Source organism: Brienomyrus brachyistius, chromosome 8 (genome assembly GCF_023856365.1).
Source record: "Brienomyrus brachyistius isolate T26 chromosome 8, BBRACH_0.4, whole genome shotgun sequence".
NCBI classification, from domain to species: domain Eukaryota; kingdom Metazoa; phylum Chordata; class Actinopteri; order Osteoglossiformes; family Mormyridae; genus Brienomyrus; species Brienomyrus brachyistius.
In genome coordinates, this window is record NC_064540.1 from 29852267 (window position 1) to 29866384 (window position 14118).

At 40.6% G+C, this 14118-nt stretch overlaps 1 protein-coding gene across 1 annotated transcript in view; it reads right to left on the reverse strand.

Annotated features, from left to right (window-relative positions):
• Positions 1-14118, reverse strand: part of klhdc8a (kelch domain containing 8A) — a 96809-nt gene that overhangs the window by 22789 nt on the left and 59902 nt on the right. Inside the window, exon 5 of the mRNA XM_049022581.1 lies at positions 2853-3071. Within this exon, the coding sequence (XP_048878538.1) occupies positions 2853-3071 (219 nt within the window). The remainder of the gene's footprint in view (positions 1-2852; positions 3072-14118) is intronic.

The window sequence follows — 14118 nt, forward strand, 5'->3', positions numbered from 1 at the left end:
CCATGTTCTACAATTGTTGGCATACCATGTCAAACCCCCTTTATTCTTAGTGTACCCCGGTGGCTAATTTGGGATGTAGCCTCACTCTGAAGTTTTTTTTGGCCTGGCTGCCCTAATCATGGTTTTTTCCTTGTACTTCAAGAATTTTAAGTGTTCTTGGTGGGGCATCTTCTTTCCTTGGGCCAATCAAATATGCTCTCTCCACTCTTAGACAGGTTCATAGTGTCAACTCAAATGCTTCAGGAATCCAGCTTTCAAAAAATTCACAGACATCATTCCCCTCAGGTTCTTTTGGGAAATTTACCAGTTGCAAATTATTTTCTCTAGATCTTGTCTCCAGATCCATTACTTTATTCTCCAAACTCCTATTCTTTGTTTCAAGCATTGTCTTTGGTTGTGGAAGTGCGTGCTTCTGCTTGAATTTTACATTCAGAGCATTCCTGCAGATTTTTTTTGATGCCATCTATAGCAGTGAAAACAAGATCAAAACCAGTGGTGATCAAAAATTATGTAAGTGAGGCTGTTTGCCCCATATTCAGTTTGTTTCAGTAAACTTTCAGTAACAATATTCAATCAGTTTCAGTAACCTAGGATTATATTAATCCAGTAATTTTTCAGATAAATGTTTCTTGTCTGTAACTCCTGTAACCATCTACATGTTCCATCTGTCCCTGCCATTTTAAAAAGTAAGTACAGGTACGGGAAGCAAAATACGGCATCGACATGACTGCATCCAGCTACCTAAGCCTTTCTGTTGTACCAATTATGGGAGAAGCTTTGCATGTATGTTTTTTCTTTTTCGCTACCATGTTTTATGATTTTGTTGTCAGGTTGTTCTGGTTCAATTTATTTGACTTGAAGTTTTTCCACCAGAATTCTCCTCTCAAATGGATATTAGAGAATAACTTTTACTGAATTTGGGGATGGCTGAAGTCCTGTGCCTTGATTAACTACATTTGTCATTGTCAGTGTCAATGACATATTCCATCACTGCCTGATTCTGCTTGGGGCAATAAATTAATTTTCTTTTAAGCATCAGACTCAAGGGTGCTGACTGGCTAAATTTATGTTGTTATGTGCATATCTTATGTCAGCAATTGGTTGCACTGCTGCACTGACTGGGTGAATTTTCAAGCACCCTAGAAGAGATACTGAGAAAGTATGGATGAACATGAAGGAAATTTTCCCCCAACATAATGATTTATATTTTTTATATTATACCTGTATGTGATTATAGTGTATTTTAAAATGTGTATGTTACAAAAAAAAATCTTGCATCTATTTTCTCGGCATATGAATGGCCTCTTCTCTATATTTAATTTTGAGGTTTTCCCCTTTCTTTTGCTAATTTTGCGGTTTTTGACATTAGCACTTTTTAATGTAAAGACGTTAGTTTTTGTTTTCTGCTGCAAACATGTTAATCAGGATTTACCCCAAGGCAAGGCAGAGCCATATAAAATGTGTCTTTCTGGTTTGCTGCCATACTCAGAACTCACAGCCCTAACTTTATCTCACAATAAAAGTGTATCAATATGAATTGTATTTTCTCATCCTCTCATTTGAAAACATATTGATATATCATAGAAAGCTCATATGCTGATAAATCGCTAATGGATGGATGGATGGATTAATGGATGGATGGAGCTGGACATCAGTAGTAAGGGAATCTATCAAGCAGAAAAAACTATGGAATATTATGAAGCATTGTATAACACTTGGTGAATCTAATTCCTGGGACATTTTGCAAACAAGTAACCTGCAGAATATAATGTAACCTTGTGACCTTCAGAGAATATAGACTAATTACTACCACACAATGTAACCAAAATAAATATGAATACGTACTTTATGTTAGATTAGAAGTTTCTGTACCTGTTAGCCTCAGTTGTATGAATATGCACTTTAATTAGTTTCAGAGCTTATCTCTATTTTGAAGAGTTCAGTCTGTGAGCTATAGTTGCTTTGGTGGTCAGAGGCTTCCATAGTAAATAGGCAGCCAAGGTAAATGATATCTATCCAGAGAACTTGAAGGCAAACTGCACTATATGGATCTATTATGTGGACACCAGCTTGTTCAGCAACAAAGGATTTGAAGTTGATGCACCCTTGCTGTAGCAGCCTGTACTATTTTAGGAGGTCAACAGTCATAGTGACCCTTAATGCAATGTCACGTGTTTCTGAATAGCTAAAATATAGCAAAGTTAATTACCTTTCATTGTAACTGTATAAATGGCAAACTAACCAATAAATCTCCCAAACACTTAATTGCTACAAGATCATGAAGAACCTGAAGCCTATACTAAGCATTACATGGGACAAGGCAGGAGAACACCCTGGATGTGATGCCAGTCCATAGCAGGGCACATACTCACATATACATATAATGGGTGATTTAGAAAAGCCAGTTTTGTCTAACTGTAGGGCCTATGTCTTTGAAGTGAGAGAGGACACTGAAGTACAAAGAGGAAACCTACTCCACATGGAGAGAGAATGTAAATGCGCAGAAGTGGGGGCAGAAATCAACACCCCAACACTGTAGGTGTGACATGACAGTGTTACCCACAAAAGCACTGTGTCATCTTTCCACATGAATACAAAAAAATGCAATTATTGCTCTTTCTTAAGGTAGAAAAGATTTATAAACATACACATTGCATCTAAGATATTTTTTTAACGATTTCATGCATTGATTGTAGGAGCTGCAAAGTGATTCCATACAATAATGTAAAATATATTTAGCAGATTTTAAACATAATATTATTTTTCTAAAAACAATGTTGTAGTTCTTAGAGAATGTTTGGTAAATTCCCTCCAAAAATAAGTGCATTCAATGAAAGATATTAAGAACCCACCTTTATTTGTGTCAAAGATATTGATGTTCTTGGTGAATTTAGAACTTTGGTGAGAACCCCCTTGTCGGAGTCCTCCTAACCAGTAGAGTCGTCCCGTTTCATCCCACACCACTCCAGAGTAGGATCTTTTGCAAGGTAAACTTGGAAGTGTTGTCCAGGAGCGAGTCTCAAAATCAAAGACCTCATAGGCTTTCACACATCTTTTATTCTGACGTCCCCCTATGGCCAGAAATAAGTGTTATGTGTTTTAGACAGACAATTAGAAACTCAGTTCTATAAATGATGCCTATTTGTCTTTAGTTAACATGACATGCAAATGCAGTTATTGAGTATGAAGTTAGTTACTTCCCATATACATGGAAAATTAGCCTGTTTGTTTTGGTTTTTTGGAATGGGCTAAGTATCTCTGCCTAGCTAGCATGTCCATATGGGCCCCTTGTGGGTTTTATATGGGTTTAATAATGGGCTCCAACTAGTTGGTCTATTTTGGACTGGGCTTGGTCTCTGTATGGGCCCAAAGAGGGACAGCCTGTAAGCCTGTAAGACAGATGGGTGTAAGATGGGAACAGTTTGGGATTATAACTGGAAGTTTATATGGGATTTACATGCCCCCCTTTAACAATAGCGCAAGTTTTTAATGGATTTTAATGGATATTTATTGGAAAAGAAACTGCTGCAATTTGGGGCCATCTGGGGTTAAATGTGTTAAATGGTTTCAGCTCAGATGATTTTTATAACCATACACTGACACAGAATAGAATATTTGATGTACTGGACCAGTTCAGAAAGACTTGTCTCACTGTAGAACTTTTGGTAAACTTGGAATTGAGGAGTTAATTAAAATAAACTGCAGAATCATAAGTATTCAAATGAAAATAATACAGTGATAATGTTTATAAGCATGAGAAATCAAGTGACCATTTATTGCTTTTAATATTTTACATCTTTGGTTTATAACACTTAAACAACAGTTTAAAAGAAACAACAAAATAAACAATTTCAGAAAAATCATTTTTAAATAATTGGAACATTTGTTTAGAGAAAGTCTGAAATAAAATTTTATATTGCTTTAATAATTTTAGGCCTGACATTCTGAAGTTTTCACAACTAAAAGGAATATATCTTTAAATAAATAATTTCTATAAACACAAATCAGCATAGATCTCAAGTAGTTTTGTTTTGTGCAGAACGCTGTACTCTAAGTGAATGATTACCACCAGGGTCACAAGCACCACTAATCCACTCAGAGACTTCCTTTTCTGTATCCCTTCAGTTGACTTTGGTGGTTAAAGCATTCCTCTTCAGGGTACTTTGTTGGGAGATATTAAATAAACAAAGCAAAAGAAAGCAACAGATTAGTGCAGTTTTCAGCTAGGGTTTGCATAGTTGTGTGAAATACAACTTTTATTTATCATTATCACAGAGACATAACGCATGGGAACGTTACAAACTTTAATGAAAAAAATACCAACATATGTCTAAAGGCCATTTGTAGGTGCATAGAGGCTTATTAGCCTCTTATATTGACTGCCTTTAACTCTATGGCCCCTCAATTGATTCTTGTAATGATTTACTTCATCCTGCCATATAAACCCACTGATTTGACATCTACTTCAGTTTTCAAGATAGAGCTACCAGAAATGGACTCAACCAGTAAAAAACACTTCACTGCTTTTTATACTAATAGCACCCATCTATCTGACAATCCTGTTCCCCCCATCCTCCCCTAGAAGTCCAATGACTGATTATTCATTTTCAAGGCAGAGTTTCCAAATTAGACAAATAGGATTAATTGTTAAAGTAAAGCTCTTATCTTATTATTTCATACTGAAATAACAATTCTCTACTCCTTATATTCCTTCATTCAGCCATCCACCATAACATTAGAACCCACTAACTTTACAACTTCTGTAATTTATAAATTGGTGCAATCGCAATCGAATTCTTATATACTACACATATTCAAATACAATCCCGTGCAATTACTACAGGATTGTTTTTTTAATCATTTTGTAAATACCCCTACCAGGGGAGAAGCCCTTCTTGATCTTGTTTTCTCTAATAACCAGGATAGGATTGGAAAATTAGAGGTTGGACTATAGTGACCATAGCATGGTTAAATTCGAGGTTAATTTTAGTGTCCAAAGAGCAAAGTCCAAAACAAAAGTATACAGTGTTAGGAAGGCTTACTTTAATGGTATGAGACTGAAACTAGAAACTGTAAACTGGATGGAGTTAAATAACAAAATGGTTGAAGAGGCAAGGGAATTTTTTAAAAGCACATTGTTGCAAGTGTAAGAGGACATCATACCTGTTTCCAGCAAATCTAAATCTAGGAAACTACAACGAAGGTGGTTTACTACAGAAATTAAGAATAAATTCAGGAGGAAAAGGGCTCTCTTCCGGAAACAAATGGAAATTAACTAATGATTTAAAAACTAAGCAGGAGTATCTAAGTCTATGGGTTGAGTTAAAAAAACAACATTAGACACTCAAAGAGGAATATCGAAAGAAAAATAGCATTGGAGGCTAAGGATGACAATAAAAGTTTTTAACTCTAAAAATTTTAACTCCTGGTTGGTTTCATGTTGTTATCTCCAGGAGTCCAAGTGCGGGCAATCTACCATTTTCACTTGGATTATAGCTTCCATTATTTTTCCAGTAATTCTAGTTAAACTGATTGGCCTATAGTTTGCTGGGTTACTTCTATTCCTTTTTTTGAATATGGGCGTTATATTAGCATGCTTCCAATCAGAAGGTGCCACATCCGCAGATAACGATTTCTGGAATGTTAAAGTTAAAGGTTGGCTAAGAATATCCCTCATCTCCTTTAAAACTATAGGTAAGATGCCATCAGGGCTCTGCGATTTATTTAATTTGAGCTTAGCTAGGCTTAGTACCACATCAGCCTCAGTTATACATATATTGGTCAAACACAACGCTGTATTCGTATTAAATGGTGGTAAGTTACTCATGTTCTCTACTGTGAACACCTGTGTAAAATAATCCATCCATCCATTTTCCAAACTGCTTAAAATTTTAACACCTCTGACCTATTAGTTGAGTTCTCCCTACTGGATCGCAGGGTGTCCGGAGCCTATTCCAGAACCAATGGGCACGAGGCAGGGAACAACCCAGGATGGGGGGCCAGCCCATCACAGGGCACACTCACACACTATCACACGCACACCTACAGGCAATTTAGCAACTCCAATTAGCCTCAGCATGTTTTTGGACTGTGGGGGAAAACCGGAATACCCGGAGGAAACCCCACGATGACATGGGGAGAACATGCAAACTCCACACACATGTGACCCAAATGGAGACTCGAACCCGGGTCCCAGAGGTGTGAGGCAACAGTGCTAACCACTGCACCACATGCTGTTGTAAGGACATAAAACTTATAGGTCCTACAGGACCCAACTCTGATCAGCCTGCATCAGTCTATTTCAGAGCTCCATGAAAAGGATCCTCTGGCCCGGGCAAGACTGGACTCCACTCATCAGACCTCCCCTTTTCAGGAAGGCAAAGGCCTGCCGGCTCCTGAGATACTGGATAGGAATAACTGGAGCAACACAGAAAAAGCAAGACCTTTCACTCCCGGAGTGACCAGAGTTCCACAGTCAATCCACAGCAACAACAGCTGTCAGCCTCCAGACACAGACACCTTTTCCACTATAAACAGGTTAACTCACCACACATAGATGTTATGGACAAATACACGCATGTTTGGTCTCGTTTGAATAGGCATGAGATGAGGAGTATTATACTCTCAGATTTAAGGAATTATAGCTTTCCCTAAGAGAAATATAGAAACGTTTGGCTAAACCCACCAAAATGAGAGAGCCTCTCACATGGTAGAAAAAGGGAATTACAACTGCCCCTAAAGTAATCTGATTGGCTGGGGACTTGAGAACCAAGGTCAGCAATGCCCCTAAAATTAACCATTGACCGAAATTGGTCAGCCTTCAGAGACATGCCATCACCTGGGTTGGATACTTAAGGAAGGGCCTCAGAAGAAGTCGGGGAGTCACTCTGTAATCAGAGCTCCCACAGAGAACTGCGTGAAAGTCCATCTGTAGTCAGATACATTCCTCAGCTGAGAGTGCACAAAGTTCTGCGGAAAGTGATTGTTTAATATTGTATTTGTCCAAATGTATTTACAAGTATGTGGCCACATGTCAATAATTGTATATTGTAGTATGTTTAATAAATGTTGTTTCGATTACTTTATGACTGTATGATTTGCTAACTTCTTTATAAATTTTCCAGGTTGGACTTCTATCCTTATTAGGACTACGGTGGTAAATACTATCTTGCAGCCTCTGGGTTAAATCCCCTTTATCCGGGTCCCAAACTCGACTGCCCAAGTTAAGTTAGGTGGATACCAAAACTACACCTCTGGAGTTCACACACGATTTAACCTCTGAGGTCAATACATATTGATGAAAGGTACCGGTCTACCCTCTGAGGGGCGTACACACTATGTTCCTAGGCACCGGGCATAGTCCCTGAGACGTTCACACGGTAAGATAACGGGTAGCATTGGCAGAGTCCCTGAGACGAGCCAAAAGTAAGCCTCGTACAAACTACCGCTACAAAACGTGCGTCTTCACAGCCGCTGAGGTTGACACATGTTATGATATGGGTTGCCCCCAGCTGAGCCCCTAAGGTGGACGTACGTGTGGTTTGGGTAAACATCGGCTTATTCTCCGAGGCACCCACAACCTCAGTAATTGGCAGACACTGAGCCTTTGGGAAATTATATAGGTCGAGGGACTCCTTCGTCAGGGGTAAACTAGAGTTGGTAATCTAAAGGAGAGTCCCGAAGTAATCCGAACAACATAAACATCATGACTACAATATACTGGAATAAGGTCTTTAATAAAATGGAGTCAGATATGTAAATAAAAGAATACTTTATATATTAAAAAGGGTAAGTAATTTCCAGGAGCGCTCAGAAGGACCAACACGCATTCATAGCCTTCGGCTGCGCCATTGGATTCTGCCATTGGGCCAGTGGGCGGTTCCCTACACCGCCACAAATATAGATTTATATTTGCCATTAATATAAATTATTCAGAGAACTGTAAAACTTCACAACAAATGGAGTGAGATTGGTAAGCTCAATCTCTCCTTAAGACTTACCATAGAGCACTTCAAACGACAAAGTCCTTAGCACAGCATCTTCCCGTGATGGGCAATATAGTTGTACTGACACGTCAGTTCATTGGCCATCAGAAATCCCATCATTCTTTGTGTGGCTTCATAAACTGTTCATCCACCAATTTTACTCACAGGACACACCTGAGTAAAACAATTTTTTTAAATATTATACAATAAAACAGGTAATACAATAAGTACAATAAAATTAATATATAAAAATCCTATAAAAATTGCATGGACTCAAATATTAACAGTAGAAATTTATACTCACAGCATTCTTAAAAAAAATCTTCATCACTCAATTTTTGTTACATAAAAACATCATCTACAGTTTTTAGTGGAAACATTCCCTCAGGAAGAGATGGGGCAGACGCTTGTCTTGTCCAGCTGCCAGAAAAGCATTTGTAAAATTCTTCCTTGTACATTCAGGGTGTCTTTTATGTCTTCAAGCAAGGTAGAAACTGTGACCAATTCAACATGCAGCACACTTGATGATTTGATGATGGGTACTGTATGTCACTTGATGCTTGCTGGGGAGTTCGGAGTGGTGTCACTGAAGATACGGAAGGCTTTTATTCACATCTTTGTGGGTGGGGAGGGAGCAATGTCTGTGGTGAAGGTGGTGGCTTGCATGGTTCACATGTTTCTTATTCAGATTTTAAATTGGAGTACTTTATTTTCCTATTGCCAAGCAAGGTATAGTTATGAAACAGAAACTCATTTATGAATATTCATGTTCTATATATTGTGTGAATGTAGTGAAACATTTATTACAAAATCTTAGTATGACAACTGTGGTAATTTTATCCTGCCTAACTAACCCTGCAATCTATTTATGTGCACCTATGTGCATACTACTCAGTAATATATAAAATTATACTACGGGACCGTTGAATGCTTGAATCTGATTGGCTGACGAACGTTCTGAGGTGTGCAATTATTTTCAGGGAAACGCACGGCGAACGTAGTTCCAGGCAGCTCTCTTGACCGCATTACAGTTCCATATCACTTCGCATAGTTAACTGTAAAAACGGAAATTAGCATACAGTACCTATACAGCACACAGGACTAACTAAAACAACAACATGACAGACGATTTTCCGAAAGTAAATTTTTATATTTACGGTGAATATGAAACTTTCAACAACTGGGCTGTAGCAGTATTAGTTAGCCTAGTGTACCAACTTAAAAGCTACACATGACATTTCTCACTAGCGAGGTAATAACAGCGCTGCATCTTAAAGCAGACTTACAGTTTAGAGACGGTGCTTCAGAACACTGTTGAGGGACACACAGAGGTAGCCTAATTCATACAAGCTCTCTCTCTCTCTGTTTCTCTTTCTCTGTGTCTCTGTCTCTCTCGCTCTCTTTCTAATAACTTCATTATTAACTGCATTAGTCTGCTATCAATGGCTCAAGCCTCCATTGCCAGCTTTAAAATGACGTTTTGGAACTAGCAAAAGAGTCGTTGGATGAGATGCGGAAGAAATAATCCTACTCACAATAGCGATTTAAGTAGAAAAACCGGACGAATCCCTTGAAATATATCATCTGATCGATGTCTTGAGGTGTGGCAACCGTAGTATAAGCAGAATAATTGACTCCGGACTGTTGAATTATTAGAAAAATAATGCATCACCACGTTGAGTGTGCATTATTTTCTAATAATTCAACGACCCGTCGTCAATTATTCCTTACATAAATGATAAATCAGAATCAGAATACAGATACATATATAAAGATCCCATGCATCCTAGATCATTAAATTAAACCAGACGTCCAAGGATTAACAGGATGTAGATAGATAATAACCTTTTCTGCTACATACTTTCTTTGTCATTATCCTCTGTCCACGTGTGAATCAGTTTGAAGATTTTAACTCATTAGTTTTTTCCCTGGCCTGTGAAATCCTATAAAACATCACCAAATCTTTAAGGAAATTTGTTGTAATAGAAAAGAATTTTGCAGACAAGCATACAAGAGCTTCAAAATTAACCTACAGTACCTTTCTCAAATCCAGTTTAAAATGTTCTCCTGCTAATTTCCACCTATGGATATGAGTTATTGTATTTGAACTAATATTGAAGTAAGTACTTGGTTGAAGAGCATCCGGACCTGTTAGAATCTTGTAAAGATGGCAGCGCGTATGGATGCAGAGGCCCCTCGCTCTCCGAGTTTTGTACCAATTACTGTGAGTTCTAATATATGTTCGAGTGATAGTTAGTTTATGTTAGTGTGCGCGGAGTTCAGCGTGTACGCTCACAATATAGTCATCAATTCCTTCTGGATCTAAGGAATACTCATAGCCTGCACCTGGTAGTCGCGGAGGAACTTCGGGACCTAGGACTACTACGCCAGTCTAGTTCATCCCGGACTCGCCTGCTACAGCACGCCCCCAGAGAGGAGGCACCGAAAGCAGTGTGAGAGGAAGCAGAAGCAGGGCAAGTGCGGAGGCATCTGGGCTAGGCTAGCAGCTATCTCACACAGACCAGCGATACCATCACTGCTAATGGCAAATGTACGCTCACTGGACAACAAAACTGACCACATACAGCTCCTGAGAACTGCACAGCGTGATGTGAGAGACTGCTGTGTTCTCATTTTTATGGAGACATGGCTAAACAACAACATCCCGGACTCCGCTATCCAACTAGCCGGGTTAACATGCTACCGTGCCGACCGAGTCTTAGTGGATGGAGGTAAGACCTGCGGTGGGGGAGTTTGTGTTTACATCAACGACGCTTGGTTTTGCAACGATGCCGTCGTTCACAATCATCGTTCTCCGTTAGCGGAGTTCTTTATTATTAAATACCGACCTTTCTATATACCGCGGGAGTTCACAGCGATTTTGCTGATTGCTGTTTACATCCCCCACCGCTAATACCAACCACAAAAGCGAGGCACTTAACGAACTCTATCAGGAGATCAACGAACAGCAGACAGCACACCCAGACGGATTTCTCATCACAGCAGGAGATTTCAGTCATGCGGATTTTAAGGTTTTATTGCCCAAACTTCACCAGCATGTGGACTTTCCAACAAGGGGAGACAACTTTTTGGATTTAGTTCGCACAACATGCAAGGGAGTTTACAAGGCCTCCCCCCTTCCCCACCTGGGTCTCTCTGACCACATCACAATCATGCTGAGACCTGCATACAGACCCAGATTGAGAGCCATCAAACCAACAAAAAAGGAGGTACGGGTGCGGCCAGAGGGGGCCTCCTATGCATTAAAGGAATGTTTCATTACCACAGACTGGGACATTTTCAAACAAGCTGCCACTCAATCCAACCACACGGACACAGAGGAATACACTGAGGCCGTTACGGCATAAATCTCTAAATGCATTGAAGATGTCACTCATTCCAAAACTGTTACTGTTGAAGCAAATCAGAAACCATGGCTGACAGGGAAAGTACACAGGCTCCTGAGAGCATGGGACGCAGCCTTCAGGGCCGGTGACACCGCAGGCCTAATTACAGCAAGCAACCTGTTCCGTGGAATCAAGATGGCAAAACAACAATAAAATATCTGGATATTTCAGCAACACTAGAGACGCATAGAGCCTCTGGCGGGGCATTCAAACTCTCACGGACTACAAAACACCTCCCCAGACTTGTGATAATGACATCTTTAACATCTCCCTGAGCCAAGCAACTGTTCCCATGTGTTTCAAAGCCTCCACAATAATACCAATTCCGAAGAAGTCCCACCCATCCTGCGTCAATGATTATTGGCCTGTTGCACTGACATTGACCATCATGAAGTGCTTCGAGTGACTGGTGATGGAAAACCCAAAAAACTCCATCCTCCCCTGACCCGATGTAGTTTGCATACAGGTCAAAAAGGTCCAGAGATGATGCCATCTCCGCTGCTTTATATTCAGCCCTCACACACCTCGACTCGAAGAACTCATATGTACGAATGCTGTTTCTCGACTTCAGTTCAGCATTCAATACTATCAATCCCCAGCAGCAAACTTGGACAATTGGGCCTCAAAACATCCCTCTGTAACTGGGTCTTGGACTTCCTAACAAGAAGGACACAAAAAGTATGGGTCGGCAGCAACACCTCCAGCACCAGGATGCTCACCACAGGGGCTCCACAGGGGTGTGTGCTAAGCCCACTACTCTTTACACTACTGACACACGACTGTAACCTACAGCACAAACCACTTCATCAAGTATGCAGACGACACAACTGTAGTGGGCGTCATAAACAACAACGAGGAAACCAGCTAAAGAAGTGAGGTGAGCCACTTGGTCCAATGATGCAAGGCGAATGGTCTCTTCCTGAATGTGGGGAAGACCAAAGAAATGGTTATAGATTTCAGGAGAAGACCTCCTCAGCATGTCTTACTGATCATGGACAGCATTGCTGTAGAGAGGGTGAGAACAACAAAATTTCTGGGGGTGCATATCGCTGAGCATCTCTCCTGGACCAATAACACCACATCACTGACCAAGAAGGCACAAACAAGTCTCTACTTCCTCCGTAAACTAAGGAGGGCGAAAGTTCCACCCCCCATCATGCTCTATTTTTACAGAGGAACTACTGAGAGTATCATCACTGGCTGTATCGCTGTGTGGTTCGGAAGCTCATGCCGTAAGGCTCTGCAACGGGTAGTGAATACAGCCAGCAAGATCATCGGCACCTCCCTGCCCTCCTCACAGACACTTTCAATACCCTCCTGAACCGCAGAGCCATCAGCATTGCTGGAGACTCCTCCTACCCCTTACACTCCCACTTCAGCCTCTTGCCTTCAGGGAGAAGGTACCGGACCCTCGGGACCACTCCACAAGACTCTTAAACTGCTTTATCTACCAGGCTGTCAGGAGGCTGAACTCTGTCCATTACCTCCCAACTCTGCCTCCTGCCCCTGGATGGTATTTTATTTTTTCACTGACTACCTCAAGAACTGTTTACACTCATACCTTTCCGCTGCTAATTTGTATTTGATTTGTATGATTGCTGCCATTTGCACTGTATTGTTCACCATTTGCATCACTACATTCATATTATTACCATTTGCACAGTCGCCTCTTCTACTCCTACCATTTGCACAACTGAATATATATTTATTGTAACCATTTGGGGGGCGGCATGGTGGTGCAGTAGCCAGTCTTGCCCGGGCCAGAGGATCCTTTTCATGGAGCTCTGAAATAGACTGATGCAGGCTGATCAGAGTTGGGTCCTGTAGGACCTATAAGTTTTATGTCCTTACAACAGCATGGTGGTGCAGTGGTTAGCACTGTTGCCTCACACCTCTGGGACCCGGGTTCAAGTGTCCGCCTGGGTTACATGTGTGCGGAGTTTGCATGTTTTCCCCATGTCGTCGTGGGGTTTCCTCCGGGTACTCCGGTTTCCCCCCACAGTCCAAAAACATGCAGAGGCTAATTGCAGTTGCTAAATTGCCCCTAGGAATGCATGTGTGAGTGACTGGAGTGTGAGTGTGCCCTGCGATGGGCTGGCCCCCCATTCTGGGTTGTTCCCTGCCTCGTGCCCATAGAAATAACAGTGCCACAAAAATTGAACCCTGTGGTACCCCACTACAAATGCAGGCTCACTGTGGCAATGTGCCTCTAAACTACCTGCTACTTCCTCTCTGTTAACCACTTTTCAATCCAAGCTGCTATATTTCCAAAAATTCTTGCTGCTTTGAACTTAAAAAGGAGCCGTTTGTGGAAGACAACATCAGAGGCCTTCTGGAAATCCATCACATTGTCACATTGTAGGCCATTTTGTGATCAATTTCTCTTGCAGCTTCCTCAAACAACTCAAGTAGATTAGTTAAAGTGGGTCTACCTCTTCTAAATCCATGTTGGCTATCCATCAGAATGTTATTTGAATCATGGTAATCTACCATTTTTGCTTGGATTATATGTAGCTTCCAATGATACTTGTCCATTTAGACAAATTAAACTAACTGGCTTATAGTTTGGTAATTTATAGTTTACAAATTACTTCTATCCCCATTTTTAAATATGGGCATTATATCAGCATGCTTCCAATCAGACGGTACCACACCAGCAGATAAGGATATCTGAAATAGTAAAGTTAAAGTTCGGTAAATATCCCTCATCTCTTTTAAAACTATAG